This window comes from Pleurodeles waltl, chromosome 12 (assembly GCF_031143425.1).
Source record: "Pleurodeles waltl isolate 20211129_DDA chromosome 12, aPleWal1.hap1.20221129, whole genome shotgun sequence".
NCBI lineage: Eukaryota > Metazoa > Chordata > Amphibia > Caudata > Salamandridae > Pleurodeles > Pleurodeles waltl.
Window position 1 is genome coordinate 676373583 of NC_090451.1, and position 15802 is coordinate 676389384.

A 15802-nucleotide genomic window follows, 5' to 3' on the forward strand; every position below is an offset into this window, starting at 1 on the left:
TACATCTTGCATAAATGCCTTGAAGCTGCCTTCCAAAATGTGCATTTTCAAGATATAAATCCTTGAAATTAGTGTATAAATAAATACATACATTAAAAACACAAATACATATATTTGGACAGGATGACAACAAATATTATTTATATAATTTTGTTTTGTTTATTACTAAGGTTTTGTATTGAAATGGAATCTTTGGTATATAGCAATTGAAGTCACTTATTTACATATATTTTCAAAGCTTTACTAGCAGTCTCCTTAACCTGTCCTATGGTTTAGATCTACCAGTCCTATATTTAAAGTATCAAGGTGCTGTCCTCATTTTCCAGTCTATTTATTTGCTGTGAATCTGGTGCATAAATTGTGATGCAGCGTATACTACCTAGGAAGTCTTCTAAGAATTTTCACTACTTCATACTGTCACCAAATTAAGCAATGCATGGGAAACAGTCAGAGACTCTGAGGCACCAGAATCAGAAACAAGGGACACTAGGAATCAGCAGAATCCATACACGACTCCCAGCATCCTGTGTTGGACTACCAGGCACCCTTGGTGAAAGAGCGAATTTCATGATGTTAAGTGGATACACATGGTGAAAGAATGAATTTCATGATGTTAATTGGATACACATGGTAAAAGAGTGAATTGTTTGTGAGGGAAAACCTTCGTAAGACAGTAAATTTCTTGATGTAAATTGGATACACATGGTCATTTGAACTAGTTATAAATGTACTCTTAATCCCCTTCCAACGTCATCTCCTTTCTGTATTTGTCCCATGGGAACATCTATATTATTATTATATATTTATATCAAATACATCATATCCGGGGAGAGAGGCATTCCACACACTTTTTAAGTAGGTTTATGTCTAGCCTGTAAATGATCTCTGGTGTACCCTCAAAGTAAAAGGCAACACAAACATTTATCATATGTTACCACTATCCTCTTTCGCAAGCTTCACTTTCCAGAATCCATATTGTTATGAATAAATCCACCAGAGGATATTTTCTCCATGTTGGTTCTGGAAATGGGGCAATTAGTGTGTCTGTCATCAACGCAGGAAACAAAAATTCACAAAACTAATTGCCCTCACTTCACTCCTAGAATCCCTTTCTCATCAGTGTGATATACTGTCTCTTGTATCTCCATCTATCAGGCTATTACCCACACAGGTCCAATCAGGGTTGCAATATAGCTTATCCAGTAACCTCTTTAATAGGAAAAAGTCCCTCTGCTTGCAGGAACTGCATTCTGCCGCTTACCATAAGACCGCAGAATGTCAGCAACATGCTTGAACACAAAATAATATTTTACACTCAATATAAGCTAAATACCTGATAGCAGACATTGTCAGTCTTAATTTATAGCAGAGTATATACGGATACATGCTAGACTCATTCAATAACATAACACTCTTCAACGTAGTGTACAGTGTATCCTGTGTTGTGATGTGGTTCAGACCAATAGACAACCAAATGAAATAACTGCATTTGTGTAAACAACATGGATTTTTTATCCTCTTCCCTTGTCCAGTAGATGCCTTCTGGAATTTTTCTGTGGTTGAAAAAGGACAGTGTAGCACTTTGGGAAAAATATACAAGAGACTAGGGCACAACTAGAACATAATATAGAGAAGATCTCCATGGCCACCATGTACTTGCCCTTAGTGCTGAGATAAGCTGGAACAAATGACAGCCAGACGCTGAGGAAGGCGAGCATGCTGAAGGTGATTAACTTAGCTTCATTAAAGCTGTCAGGCAGTTTTCTGGCTAGGAAGGCTACAATGAAACTGATGGAGGCCAGCAGCCAAAGATATCCCAGCATGCACCAGAAAGCACTGTGAGACCCCTCATTACATTCAACTATTATTGTACCAGGCTGAGCGTGAAATATATATTCTGGAAAAGGAGGTAGGAAAGCCAACCAAAAGGTACATAGAAGAACCTGGATGAGTGTACAGAAAATGATGATACTGTAAGAGAGCTCAGGTCCAGCCCATCTTCTTAGATCACTGTTGGGTTTGGTGGCATGGAAAGCAATGACCACCATGACGGTCTTGGCCAAAATGCAGGAGATACAAAGAGCAAACGTGATGCCAAAAGCCACTTGGCGCAAGAGGCACTTCTTGATGGTGGGATAACCAATGAAAGCCAATGAGGAGAGAAAGCACAAGGTGAGGGACAGCAGCAAAATGTAGCTCAGGGAGCGATTGTTTGCTTTGACAATGGGAGTCTTTCTGGAATGAACAAAGAGACTTAGGATGACCATTGTTATTATAGAGAAGAAAATGCTAACAGCTGCCAAAGTGGCCCCTAAGGGCTCATCATATGTAAGGAAGTCTACAGTCTTTGGAATGCAATGGTCTTTCCAGGAACTAGGCCAACTCCACACAGGACACTTGAAGCAGTCAATGGAATCTAGGCAGAGGATATCATAAAACATATTTCAGATTTTAACACATATTTTTATGATGACAAACATGGATTTATTGGTTAATCACACATCTCTGCAATGTACTGTGAAACTGTGCATAATACATTCTGAACTCCAATGACCGAAATAATGTGAGAATACAAGAAAATGTCTTAACATTTAACAGGTAGACACATGTTCCCTAAGTAAGTCTGGGAGGAATTCACACAAAGTTGTGATTCAAAAAGAAAAAATTTGGTGTAATAGTTTTGTAACAGAGAGTCATGTAAGTCCATGGAAGGATGTAAAAGATAACAGTGATATCTTGTCAATGTTTCTATCGATCTTCTCGGTGGAACTGGAATCATCTAACTAAGTTGACAAATCCTTGTTTTAGTCATACCTCAGAGCAATTGCTTTTCCATAATCTCTAATTATTAAATATATATAAAGGCAATTACAGTCCACAAACATAAGATAGAACCATCCCATGATAAAAGAGATTGGCATCAGTGTATGGCCCTCAAGTAGTCTGGGATTCAATATTCAATCCAAGGGGAATGCAAAAAGGAAGACAGTGGTGTTTAGTTTAAAAGAGAAGGCAAATACTCTAAAGGTGTTCAAAGGCACTAGGCAACAACTTACCCTCTACTGAAGCATACTCTCTCCTTAGTTCTAGAGGTTTTATGTCCCTTAGCAAACCAAAACTGGATTTTCCTGACTGGTGACTGATTGAAATTTTTTGCAGCATGACATGATATTTGCTAATACAGTCTCGCTTCACAAAGCTCATACCACACTGCCCTCTATTTAACAAGCAGTGGCAAAGCCAGCAGGTTTCCTTTTGTGGCTAGTAATGCTTACCTATTAGCTTTGTTAACACTTTTTTGCAAAGTTTGTTTGTATAGCATTGGCAAAAATAAATGCTTTTTGTTGATGTTGTGTGGCACTGGCATAAAAAAAGAAAGAAAAACAGAGTGCAATATTGTATATGCATGCATTCACATGTATGCATACTGGTGCTAGGGAAGCCATTCATTATTGTGTATGTCCTGCATCCATCATCACCCACATGCACATGAACGCCGCATGATGCAACCAACTTATTGCTTACATTTTGTTATTTACCATTCTAAGCTATCAGACAACAGTCTAGAAGCAGTAAATGAAAGCAATAACTTAATTGTGGCAATTGTAAAACTGGAGCTCATTTGCAGCAAATGGCAAAGGCAAGGCTCACAAAAAGAATTAAGGAGCAGCTGGGGGTCCCATGGCAATGGAAGGTGGGCTGGGTGTGGGGGCAACAGAAAAACTTGGTGTGTTGGAATATTTAAAAAAAAAAAAAATACAAAAATAGCAGGGTGAGGTTTAGGGCAGGAATGTATAAGCTAGAGGGTAGAGTTTAAAGCAACACCAAGTGCTCAGGGAGCAAGTATTTGGGGGAAGCCGCACACAATGATGAGAGCAAGAAAACACATGCAGTCCTACAGAGTGCAAAAAGAAATGGAAAAAAGTAGATTCCTTAAATTGAGCAGTGGAAGTGTATAAGTCATCTATTCAAAAGGATGAAAACTAATGTATGACCCAGGGGAGGGACAAACAGAAGGCGGAAAAGCTATAAAAAAAGAGGCAGGCAATTGATATTAGAAAAAGCCAACCATTTATAAACAGTGGACCAGCCCAGAAACCACTATACATGGTGTGTAGTCCACAAATGGTCTCCCACGGGCAGAGCTTAATTTCTAAATAAAAACATGCCAGTGCCAAAAGCTCTCCTCTTAAACACGCGGTTGCTGCAATTAAATGTGTGGACACAGAATACTGAGGCAGCGCAACCCTGAAGCCATCTTGGGCCTCTTCAATTCATTTAAAGCCACTCCCTGCCCCTTCAGCTCACTCTTGCAGCTTTCTGCTTTCTCCCATAGTGACGCTTTTTAGTTTTTCTCTTCCTCAGTCTTTCCCATATGTGTCTTTTGCTTGCAGTAAATGCTTGAGGCAGAAAAATAAGTGGCAACCCTAAAATATAAGTGCCAGTGCGCTGCACCGGAAACAACAAGCCCTGATTAAGCACTGCCGACAGCTAAAATCTGTCTGTAGGGTGAGACCTAGAAATGAATGTAACACTCCTTTGGCTGATAATGATTACCTACCATACTATGAATGTTGATGAGATCTGCCTCTACACTATGACACAATCACTACCCCTTTCTGCCACACCCTCTTAGGATTAGCCCTCTCTTTACTCTATCCGGCACATGTCTCAGAATGGCACCATGCCTTGACAAGAAAACTTACAACATTTCTGATGTTCACAGGAATTAACATTAGATGATGACATTTGTGCTTATATAAGGGCCTCTCTTGAGGGTATTAAATGCAACAAATACAGGCAGGAGAAGGAGTAGCCTCTGCATCTGCTATATAGGATGCAGGGAGTGAGGGTTAGAAAAAGGAATGCAGAGCGGCGTGTCTGGTGGGCTGATCGAAGGTCAGGAGGTGTTTCAAGGAGGCAGATCTACAGTTGTGTAGGGCCGTGCATGCATGGGTCAGGAGCTTTAACTGGCATCTTTTCTGTACAGGGAGCCAGTGGAGGTCCCTGAGGTAGGGAGATACAGGACAAGTCTGGCTGCAGCATTCAGTATGGTTAATAGTTGGCAGAGGAGGTGAGCTCTGATCCTTGAGTAGAGAGCGTTGCTGTAGTCTAATCAGCTGGAGATGAGGTCCTGGGTGATGGTGCATCTGGAGCTTTGTTGTAGCCATTTGAATATCTTATGAAACATGTGGAGGATGAAGAAGCAGGAGAGGGGGACAGAGTTGACATGATTCATCATGGTTAGCCTGTTGTCCAGAATGATGCCTAGGTTCCTAGCATGGTCATTAGGGGTAGGAGTAGACCCCATTTCTGAGGGCCATGGGGATGCATCCCATAGGAGGTTTGTTACCAAAAAACATTACCTCTATTTTGCTCAGGATGAGCTTTAGGCAGTGGTCCTTCATTCAGTTGTGGAAGTTGGTCTTGGACTTGGTAGTGTCTTTGAAGAGATAGAGGATGATTTGTGTGCCATCAGCATAGGATATGATGTTGAGAGTGTGGGTTTTGGCGATGCTGGCCAGAGGTGTCATACAGGTGTTGAAGAGGAAGGGGCTAAGTGAGGATCCTTGGTGTACTCCAAAGATGATTTCCTTGAGTTTGGAGGTGGAGGGGGGGAGACAGACTTTTTGCTTTATTCCAGTGAGGGAAGAGGCAATTCTTCTGAAGGTGGCACCTTGGATGCCTATGTGGTTCAGGCTTGTGATGAGTGTGTGGTCAGAGACCAGATCAAAGGCTGTAGAGAATCTAGGAGGATCAGAGCTGCTGTATCTTCTTGGCCGAGCAGGGCTCGGATGTCCTTGATAGCTGCAATAAGGGCTGTGTCGATACAGTGGTTGTTGCGAAATCCGGATTGGGCGGAGTGAAGTAAAAGGTTCTGTTACAGATGTGAGGAAAGTTGATGAATGATGTATTTGACTTTGAAAATGGGAGCAGGGAGATTGGACGGTAGTTATTGAGTTTGCTGGGGGTCTGCCAATGGTTTCTGTAGAAGGGCGTTGACTTCTGCATTCGGTTAGATGGATGTCTGTGGTGGTAGCAGGCTTGTTGTGTTGCTTGAAGAAATCAGTGGCATTCTGTAGATTTGGGAGGTCTTGTTGTGGAAGACGTTTGCATGGTTGTTGCAGAGTTCCTGTAAGGGAGTAATGTTGTTTGGTGCCTCTGAAGGCATGGAGAATTCTTTCACTATGTTGAAGAGTTCTTTGCTGTTAATGGAGCTTGATTTGATGCCCAAGGCTAAGGCTTTTTCTTGAAGGCGATGTTGTCAGGTGTGTTGCTTATTGGTTCTGAAGTATTCAGAGTACCAGCTAGCCTGCTTAGTGGACCTTCTGTGAGTATTGTTGTCGATAGGAGTGATGCTGTTGGCAGAGTTGGTGATCCAACTGTTGAGGTTTCTGACATTCCGGTCTAGGTTTTTGGAGGAGATGAGGTGGGTGGGTTTGAGGGCATTGATCCATGTGTCCTTTGAGACTTTGCACAAGCTGGGGAAGTGGATTTTGGGCAGGTTGGGGACAGATGTCAGTGAGCTGGTGATGTTGAAGTGGACGATGAAGTGGTCAGTTTAGCAGAGTTCAGTGGTGTGTCTGTACGTGATACAGTCACTGGTGGTGAAGATGGGGTCAAGCATGTGGCCAGCAGTGTACTTGGAGTTGTGGACCAGCTGGGTGAGTCAGATGTTGTTCACGCTGATGAGGAGATTTGTAGTGTTGCGGTCATTGTGATTGTCGAGATGGAAGCTGAGGTCACCAAGAAAAATGTAGTTGTTGGTAGTCTGTGGCGAGGGGGGAGATGAAGTCAGTGATGAAGTTGCAAAAGGCTGGATGTGGTCCTCAAGGACGGTAGATGAGGGTGCTTCCAATGGTGGTTTTGGTGCCTGTTTGGAGTCAGAAGTTGAACTGTTCCATGGCTGACATCGTCATTTGTTGAGATGCTTTGGATGGATTCCTTGTGTGGGATGACAATCCCTCTTCTAGGCTTGTTGATTTGGTCACAGTGAGCTATTTTGTATCTTTTGAGTATTGTAGTGGTGATGTTGGACATGGATATGGGGTTGGGCACGTTCTCAGTGAGGGAGAGGACGTCAGGTGTGAGAGTGGAGATGAGGTTCCTGACCTCGGTCATGTGTTTGCATAGTGAGCGTGTGTTGAGACGGCCACACAGTGTATTTGTTCGGGTGGTGTCTGTGATTTGTTCGGGTGTGGCTGGTGGTGGGCTAGTGCGTTCTGTGGCAGGTGAAGTGGCAATGGGTGCAGGTGAAAGGTCCTACTGTGGAACGTGGGTCGGCGGAGTAGCTATGTTTGTTGCGGTATCGAGGATCTAGGTTGTTGAATTCGGTGATGGTGGATCTTCAGAGGTGGGAAGACCAGGGGTCATGGTGCTGGCTGCAATCCAGGTGCTGACAGGCTTGCCTTGGGCATGCCTTGGTGAGCCGGCAGTGGGCCAATGTGCAGTCGTACTGTGGCCTGCATTAAGTAGGTCCTGGGGTGAGTGGGGTTTCTGTTGGTAGGAAGAATGATGAGTGGGAAAAGTGTCACTGGATCAGGCTGGAACAAACAGGAACTGGAGGCTTAAAACAAGTGCCAGGTAAGGCCTTTAGGTGCTATGTTCGTGCTATGTACTAAAGTGAATAAACAGTTGAAAATATCATATTTATTACAGTTTTTCTCTGTAGATATTAGATGGGTTTGTTTCATTTGTACTGCTAAATCTGTTTGCAAGATTTCCTTTTGAAAATCAGTTGAATATCCAAAATTGACACTCTTTTGGGAACATTACTGTCAATGCATTTAGAATATTTGGAAAGGAAAATTGATTGTGTTAAAATTATTGGGGCTAGTAATGAATTTTCAACTTTCTTCAGAGACTGACTTGACCACAGGGAACGTGAAATGCTGATAGTGTAAGAGAAAGAGAAGTCAAGTAAAAGGCAGCAAGCATATCAGCATGTTGCAGCATACCTAGGTTTTACCATGAGGCCAACCTTACTCTATACCCTTCAGATAACATCAAAATCACATACTTCCTACCCTAAATTATTCTTTAAAATTAGTGTGGAGATGAAGATATATTCATAAAATTCTAAATAAATCCATAGATGATTTATTGATACCCTTCCATTGGTACTGGAGAGAAGGTAGGGTATTTCAGAAAGCAATCACACATCAGGAAAGCTGATCACAAGTGCATATCAGGGTCACCAAAAGCTTACACTCTATAGGAAGAGAGTTAACATTATTCCTTTCCTTATCAATAAAATATCAACAGAACTGGATATGTCTTTGACCTAGTGCGCTGGTAAGCAATCTTATGTCTTAGGAAAAGAAATATAGAACCAGCTATTAATATTATGTATTGAATGACAAATTCTAGATTTGTTCACAGCTTGATCACAATCTCTTACAGTCTTAGAAGGGACTAGTTTTAAGTCTACAACAAAATGTCAACATTTGTCATTTTAGTATACATTTTACAGGTTTGTCCATCATACTTGTCTTCTCAAGAGGACTAATCATATTCAATTCTTAAATGTCTGGCTGTTCTAATTTTTAGTGCATACCCATGTGCAATAATGTTCTCTTCTTATTTGCATATGAAGATAACTGTTTCATATTACTCTTTTTCTAAATGTCATGGTTGTCCTGTGCTTGTCACAAACTAGTCTTAATATATTGGATCCCAGTGGTATTGTACCATGTTGTTTTGCTGTCCAGTGGTAGAGCCCAGGTCATGGTTGGTCGAGGGTACACTACTCACCCCTGACCAATATATGGGCAGTCTTAATGGTTGGTGAAATATTTTCTCCAGATGTGAGCAGTGAACTTTTTGAAACTGTTCAGCTCACTCTTCCCCATAATTGAATTCATTCACTTTCCCATGAATGTGTTGCGAGACTAGATGTGGTATGTGTGATATGCGTCTAAATGATCTCCAAGATGAAGGCATATTCCAAGAAGCATAAAATGAGGTCAATTAGTTTGAACTTAAAGTTAAAATATCTTTACTATCCCTAGACCAGTTGCTACCCTGGCTCCTTGAGGACTATTTAGTAACTGCACAATGGCTGCCATTGACACACGGCTGCCACACAATTGATCACTCAAATCTGCATAACAGTGGGACTAAGCTAAAAACATGTTATCCATTTGTGGAAACCAGACGTTTGCTCTGTCCAAAACAGATTCAACCTCACTTTGAGTATATTTCATATTACCTCCAATCTAAATTCCAGCCTCTAATTATTACTCCTACTTCCTCCAATGTAAAATATCTCAAAACATTCCTGTCACTATGTTTCCCACTTTTGTTTTCTGAGAACGGGAAATTCAAAGGTGAATACGGGTGTCACTGTGTTCCACTTTACCACTAGTGTATCTTATATATTAGCATTCTGGAATCAGTTATATGTAGAGGTTTAAGAGGACAGGAGGAAGCTCTGCAGCACCGGAGCAGAGAAAAAGGTACCGAAAGTAGCACAGGCTGCTTCCTCGAAGTCTAGGGCCAGGCCTGGGACTACAGAAGAAGGATGAAACCTCTCCCTTTGGTTCAAGGATGGCACATTTGAACTGTGAAAAGGAGCTACTCTGATGAATGACAATAGAGCCAGATGAGACCCGCATAGAGGACACACAGAAGCAGGGACCTGCGATGATAAGAAACCCTGAACCTGAATGATCTCTGAAGCACTAGCATCATAAGAGCATTACAGATGAGCCAGAGGCACTTAAGAAATGTACCTTCAGTTTACTTTGTCCTGTCCCCTTCGCCCACCCCTCTACATCTATACATTGATCTTTGAATTTGTATCATAACCATGTGCTACCCAGTGAAATAGTCCTTAAATGTTTTTTTATTGTCCCTTTCACTTCGTAAGGTGTCCAGAGCTTGTGTGCTGAAGCCCAACAGGAGCCCCAGATAGATCCTTTTAGATCCACATTCTGTAGAACATGCCTTAGTGAGTAGTCCTGTTTTCAGTGAATTTTGTATCATTGGAATCACTTTTCTCAGTGTTTGTTTCCAAAGTTAACACAGCTAAAATGACCATGTATCGCTACACTAGAGTGTTCCTGCTCAGAGTGGATGATGTCCTGTTTGACAAATGATCCAAAAAACTGCAAATCTTGGCAGAATCTAGCAAGTTTCATGACACAATGCCCAAAGAGCTTTAAGACCATTTGTCATTGGAAATGCAGGCAGACATTACCTCTACTGGTGCCCTGTGTTGACACATTGAACTTCCATCAGAACAGTGTAAAAACCAGTTGGTTGCACAGTTTCCAGTAACCATGTTGACAACCACTGAAGCACGCAAATTCTAGCATATTGAATGAGTATCAGCTTGGTACATTTTATGTACGTCATGTCTTTGTTATCCCCCCTAGGATTTTATTACCCATAGACTGTGATCTTAAATGGATCTTGGTGTCTAACTGAGTAGGTGATAGAATAATAAAATGTAAGATTATATTGCAGTCTTAGAAAATCTAAGACCTTCAGGTTTCCTCTCAAGTGCCTAAATCCACTGACTTTCTTTTGTTTACTTCAAAAGCAAAAGAAACAGTTTTTTCAAGCTATCAACTGGATTAAGTGTGGTTCATGTGTCATATAGAATATTATTACATTAGTTACACCCTCTGATAACACTTAGTGGCTTACCCAAGTTGGATTGTAGAATCAAGAGCATAGTAGAAGTACCTTACAAATATATTAAAAGTGTAGTTCTCAAGCCTTTCGGACATCAGTATAAGAAAGCAGTACCCACAATAAACACTGCCCCCAATGTCTTGCAGTGTGAGGGTATAGAGAAAGTGTCTTACATTGTTCAACGCACGTTCAGTGAGATTATTGTCCATTTTATGTATGACACCAGTTTTAGAATTCTCAAATGTGAAAATCAAATCAAATCAAATTTTGGATGAAAGAAACTGACTAACTTGTCTTCTTCTGATGCACTTACCCGTATGGTTAGAAATCTCACCCGGAGGACAGAGGATACACTGAAAGCAGCAGGTAGGTTGTCCTTCTTCAGTAACTTTTCGAAATCCAGGGGGGCAGCTCGGACTGCACACTGAAGGAGGGACCTTAATAACAAGAAAATGAGAGCAGAGATCATATTTTAATCTGAAAAACTATATTATCTACACAATTACCCAAAATACCTTACCTGAAATCCAGTCTACATTGTCATTGGAATATGTTCTCCTTAACTAATTAGTTAACAATGAAAACATAGTTGTTATGTAGGTGACATTCACATCATTCCATAATTTTGCATCACGTAAATATGTCAAATTTCTTGAGTCCTTACTCAATCGCCCTTGCCATTTCCCCTTACACAGACACCTTCCCCGGTCCAGTGGTTCCAACTGTTTGACTTCTGTGGACCCCCACTTTATGATTATTGGAATCTGGGGACCCCTACTGAATCATTATTGGAATCCAGTGACTCCTACTGAATCATTACTGAAAGCTGTGCCCCTAATCTATTAATATTATTTAATTTTCTAAGCAGTTGTGGACCACCTGAGGAGGCTTCGTGGACCCTCATGGATGCCCTAGACCATTTCTTTATTTTTACTACCCCGGGGCTCTCCAAAAACATTCCTATTTTTATGACCGCCTTCATGCCTGGAGCATGCACACTGCTTCAGCATACACTTAGGCGCAGCTTTGGATTTTTCCCAACCGCCGTTGCTCCACCAGTGTCCATTGCCAAAGCGGCATTGAGAATTCACAGTTTTTTTTTTGAGTGTCACCGCTTCTTCTTAATTGCGTGGACAAGCTAGGTATTGTTAACCATATTAGTCCTTCATTTTTGCCATCTTTAACTACTGTGCATGGACTCCCACAATGGCTTGATCCTCATTTCCTTTTTTGTGTTTTTCATAGATCGTCCTCTGGACTGCATACGACTAGACCTCTCTCATTACTTGCTTCTCAGGTACCATATGACACATAATTTTATTTGTGCTCCCCTCTTGTCAATTTCCTGTCCATGTTTTGCTTAAATACACTTTGTTTTACAAACAGAAGCCACTAATTCCATGAGGTTGGCACTGTGACATTGTCCTACACCAAGATGCTTTGGCAAGCTCCTATTACCTGAATAGATTAGGCTTATTCTTTCATTTATATACGTTTTTGTGTGTACTCTTGCAAATCTGTTCATGCTGAATTCATTTATGCTGTGACTTATGATTTTACCTTGTTTGAAAGTTATTATTATTATTTTTGTCCTTTTCATTTTAGTCTTCATTTTTGTGTATGTCTTTCTTGGACATCCACTTTGCTTGTTTGTACGTGCCTGTTCAAGTCTTCACTTGGCCCTGTGTGCTTGCTGGTCCTTTTCTGTTGTGAGTTGTCTTGCTTCTATATCATAGGGATTTTGAGAATTTAAGCTTAAGGTCATAATCAAGCCCTTACAGTAAGCCACTGGGACTTGGATCATTTCAGAAATCAAAGCCAAAGTGGTCACCATGTCATAGAGGCCTTCTCCACATTTTGTTTCGTTTTCATTTTCTGAAACAAACACACAAGTGAGGACTTCTTTCTGAAAACCAAAAATGACCTGGATGTGGAGGGAGCTTTCTCCATGTGGATGACAGTATTGTTTATCTCCCTGATCAGGTCTGTCATGCCACAAATAGCTGACACATACAGGAAAAATCTGCACGTAGTAGAAAACTTTTAACTCTTCTGCTGCTAGGCCCCTGCCCACCCGCCCCCCATCCTACACACACATACAAATCTAAGCCTTTTTGGGGCTATTTGGGGTAGTTCACACTTAGGCATCCATAACCTTTTGTCCACATTAGCTATCAAAACCAAAAGTGCGTCCTTTCCTTCCAACATCCTCAGAATTCTAAACAAAACCACAGAGTTTGTGGATTGCCCTAGAGGGGACCAATAAATTAGCCAAAATATATCAAACATTTGTTTTTTATAGGAAGATTTTGAAAAAGTGCTAAAGAAGAAAGTGTCTGTTATTTTGCCTGCAAGTGGCATCAACGAAAGCGTTGCGGTGCTAAAATCACTATCTTCCCCAGCACACCTGATTCAAAGAAACTAATTTTAACACAGTTTTAGCATTTTTGTTGGGAGATAGGACATAGCTAATTTTCTCTATTTTTGTGTGCCACCAGGGTCATAATGAGGCCCCAGGTATTGGGGGGAAAAAAATGGAACATTAGTAGGAAATAATGGATGGCCATTTTTGTAACAACATTTTCATTTGTAACTTCCTGTCTCAATGGCTTATTTACAAAAGCAATATACCATTACATCTGCTAGACCCTTCTGGTTGTGGATATATATAGGGTTCGTGATTTTGCCAAGAATTCGAGGTACCCTGAGCCAATAACTGACCTGCACCTTTCAACGGTTTTTCATCGTGTACTGGGAGGTAAAATATAAAGGGTGAAAAATAGATATCAAGGAAACCGACGTATTTCTGAGATGGAGTTTAAAAGTGGTGGTCATTTGCACATCTCCAAATTTGTGGGTACTCATACTAGCATGTGAATTAGAGGGCATTTATCTAAATGTCCTCTTTCTTACACACTGGCTTTTTTGCAATGGACCTAGGAGTGGATTTTGGTCCCTAGTTCAACCGGCACGTAGGAAAACCTAGCAAATGTCCATTTTTTAAAACCAGACAACTAGGGGAATCGAGGAAATGGTGTCTTACATGGCTCTCATCATGTTGTTGTACCCGGAATCCCTTGCAAACCTCAAATTTTGTATACATGAAACTTTGACTAAAAACACATTTTCCTCTAATTTCTGTGATGAAAACTTCTGGACTCTGGAGGAATCCACAGAAAGAATGCTTATGCATTTTTATGGGTATGGGGTCATGGCCATGCCCATGCTGGACAGTCCCAACCCTTAAAAATTAACATAAAAGTGTTCCCTGTGGACTAGTGGGCTTTTTGCACTCCCCCTCTGGGGAATCAGGTGGGGGTAATTACCCCGATATGCCCCCGGGGGGACAGAAAGACAATTTTCCCATTTTTATGGGGCGGAGGCAGAGGGATTTCCTGCCTCTGTGCTAAGACGGCCTAGAGCCGTTCAGTACACAAGGAATAGAGAACAGTCTGGAGACGTCCTCTGCACCAATCTGGTTAAAATGATAATGATTGTGTTCAGTCAGATAAGCAGGGGCTTCGCCTGCGTACAATTAGCTGTAGTGGTTAAAGAAACTTTACCTCCCTTTCCAGTTCAATACTTGACAAAATTCTGTGATGTTAGGTAACTTTACTTCCATCTTAATTCTTAAGACATTACATGACTTTTCTACTCCTAGAAAATATTGTTTAAATGAACATTCACAGATATCTAGAGCATCAACATTCAGCACTAGAAAGTAACATTCAATCACTCTGAAATTTCTCTCTAAGTTCAATTATACACTCTGTTTCTTGCACATACCATATTGCGACCATACTGATAAATGGAGAAGTGAAAGAAGAAACAGAATTTGGGACAAGAAGAGGGGAAGAGCCAGGCGGTGTAGATAGCAAAATGTAAAGGACACAGAGACACAGAAAACGACAGAGAAAATGCAAGGGCAAAGGAGGAACGAAGAGAGGATGTAAAAATGAGAGAAGAAGCCAAGGACAACTGGAAATGAAAAGAATGAAGGATAGAACAAGGCTCCTCCTGATCTTAGGTCAAACATGTATGCCTCCTAGTACTATGAAACCTCCCAAACTGAAATTTACATTTACATTTTACATAACCTTTTTTTACCTCAGTTGTTCACTGTAAGCAACAGTTACTGCTATTATCAAATGTAAAGGTACTCACTTTATAGACCTTAGAAAGATGAAAGTCTGAGTTGGCAATTCTATGACCAAAATCAGAAATCATTAAGTTACATGAGAATATCCATGACAGATGCTTAACTTCAAGAGGCATCTTACCTGTGCGCTGCCTGAAGGCCACACGATGGAGCTGGCATTGAGGAGAAGGTTCTTTCCAGGAGGAGCCCCTGAATCAAAGCTTCCAATTCTCACATGCTTGAGGGTGCCATCAGAGCCTAGCTGCCAGTTGACAACATCATACTGAGCCAGAGGATTACCATTCCTGTCAAAGAAATACTTTGAGGCATCTTCATCTCCAAACTTTATATTTTTAAGGTAGTGGAGGAGCTGTCAGAAAGAAACACATTGCTTTTTCATTTGCACTTTCACTCCCAGTCCTTCATTTATATGCAGTACTTGGATTGGGCTAGATCAGGTTTTCAAAATCTTCTAACTGACTACAACCCATTTTTATTTAGTAAATTATTATTTTTTTATGATGAGAAATTATACAAAAAAGATGATAAATATAAATATTTCAACCATTACCAGAATGAATAGTTAGACAGAGAAAATGTTTCATCAATGCATCACGTTAGTAAGAATAAATAAAGATAATACCTTCATGAAAAAGATGCTTGGTGAATCAAAGTTTCCCCGTAATTTATCAGACTTTCAAGAGCACCTATTCTACACTTCTGCTCAAGAGTCTGAAAGTCCCTCACAGGTGATTAGCACACTCTACAAAGTGACATAACACAAAGAAGATAATTTATTGAACCACTCTGTAAAGCTAGGCAACATTTCTAAGTTCCTATGATTTGTAGTTATGGATATAGTAACTAACATGGAGATAAAGATGAGCTTGCCATCTGTACCGGCCACTCCTGACATATGACTCCGAGAGCCCAACAAGGAAATCTTAGAATCCCCAGGGATATTTACATTGATCCAGCTCCTGCAAAAGCTTTCAAATCTCCTCCATGAACTGCACAATGCCG

At 40.9% G+C, this 15802-nt stretch overlaps 1 protein-coding gene across 1 annotated transcript; it reads right to left on the reverse strand.

The window, feature by feature from the left end:
- Positions 1–1511: 1511 nt before the first annotated feature.
- Positions 1512–11707, reverse strand: LOC138267218 (vomeronasal type-2 receptor 26-like). Its single transcript, XM_069216074.1, has 3 exons — positions 11654–11707; positions 10955–11078; positions 1512–2416 (listed from the first exon to the last, which is right to left on the reverse strand). Exons 1-3 carry the CDS (start codon positions 11705–11707, stop codon positions 1512–1514), a joined length of 1083 nt encoding a protein of 360 aa, XP_069072175.1.
- Positions 11708–15802: the final 4095 nt, after the last annotated feature.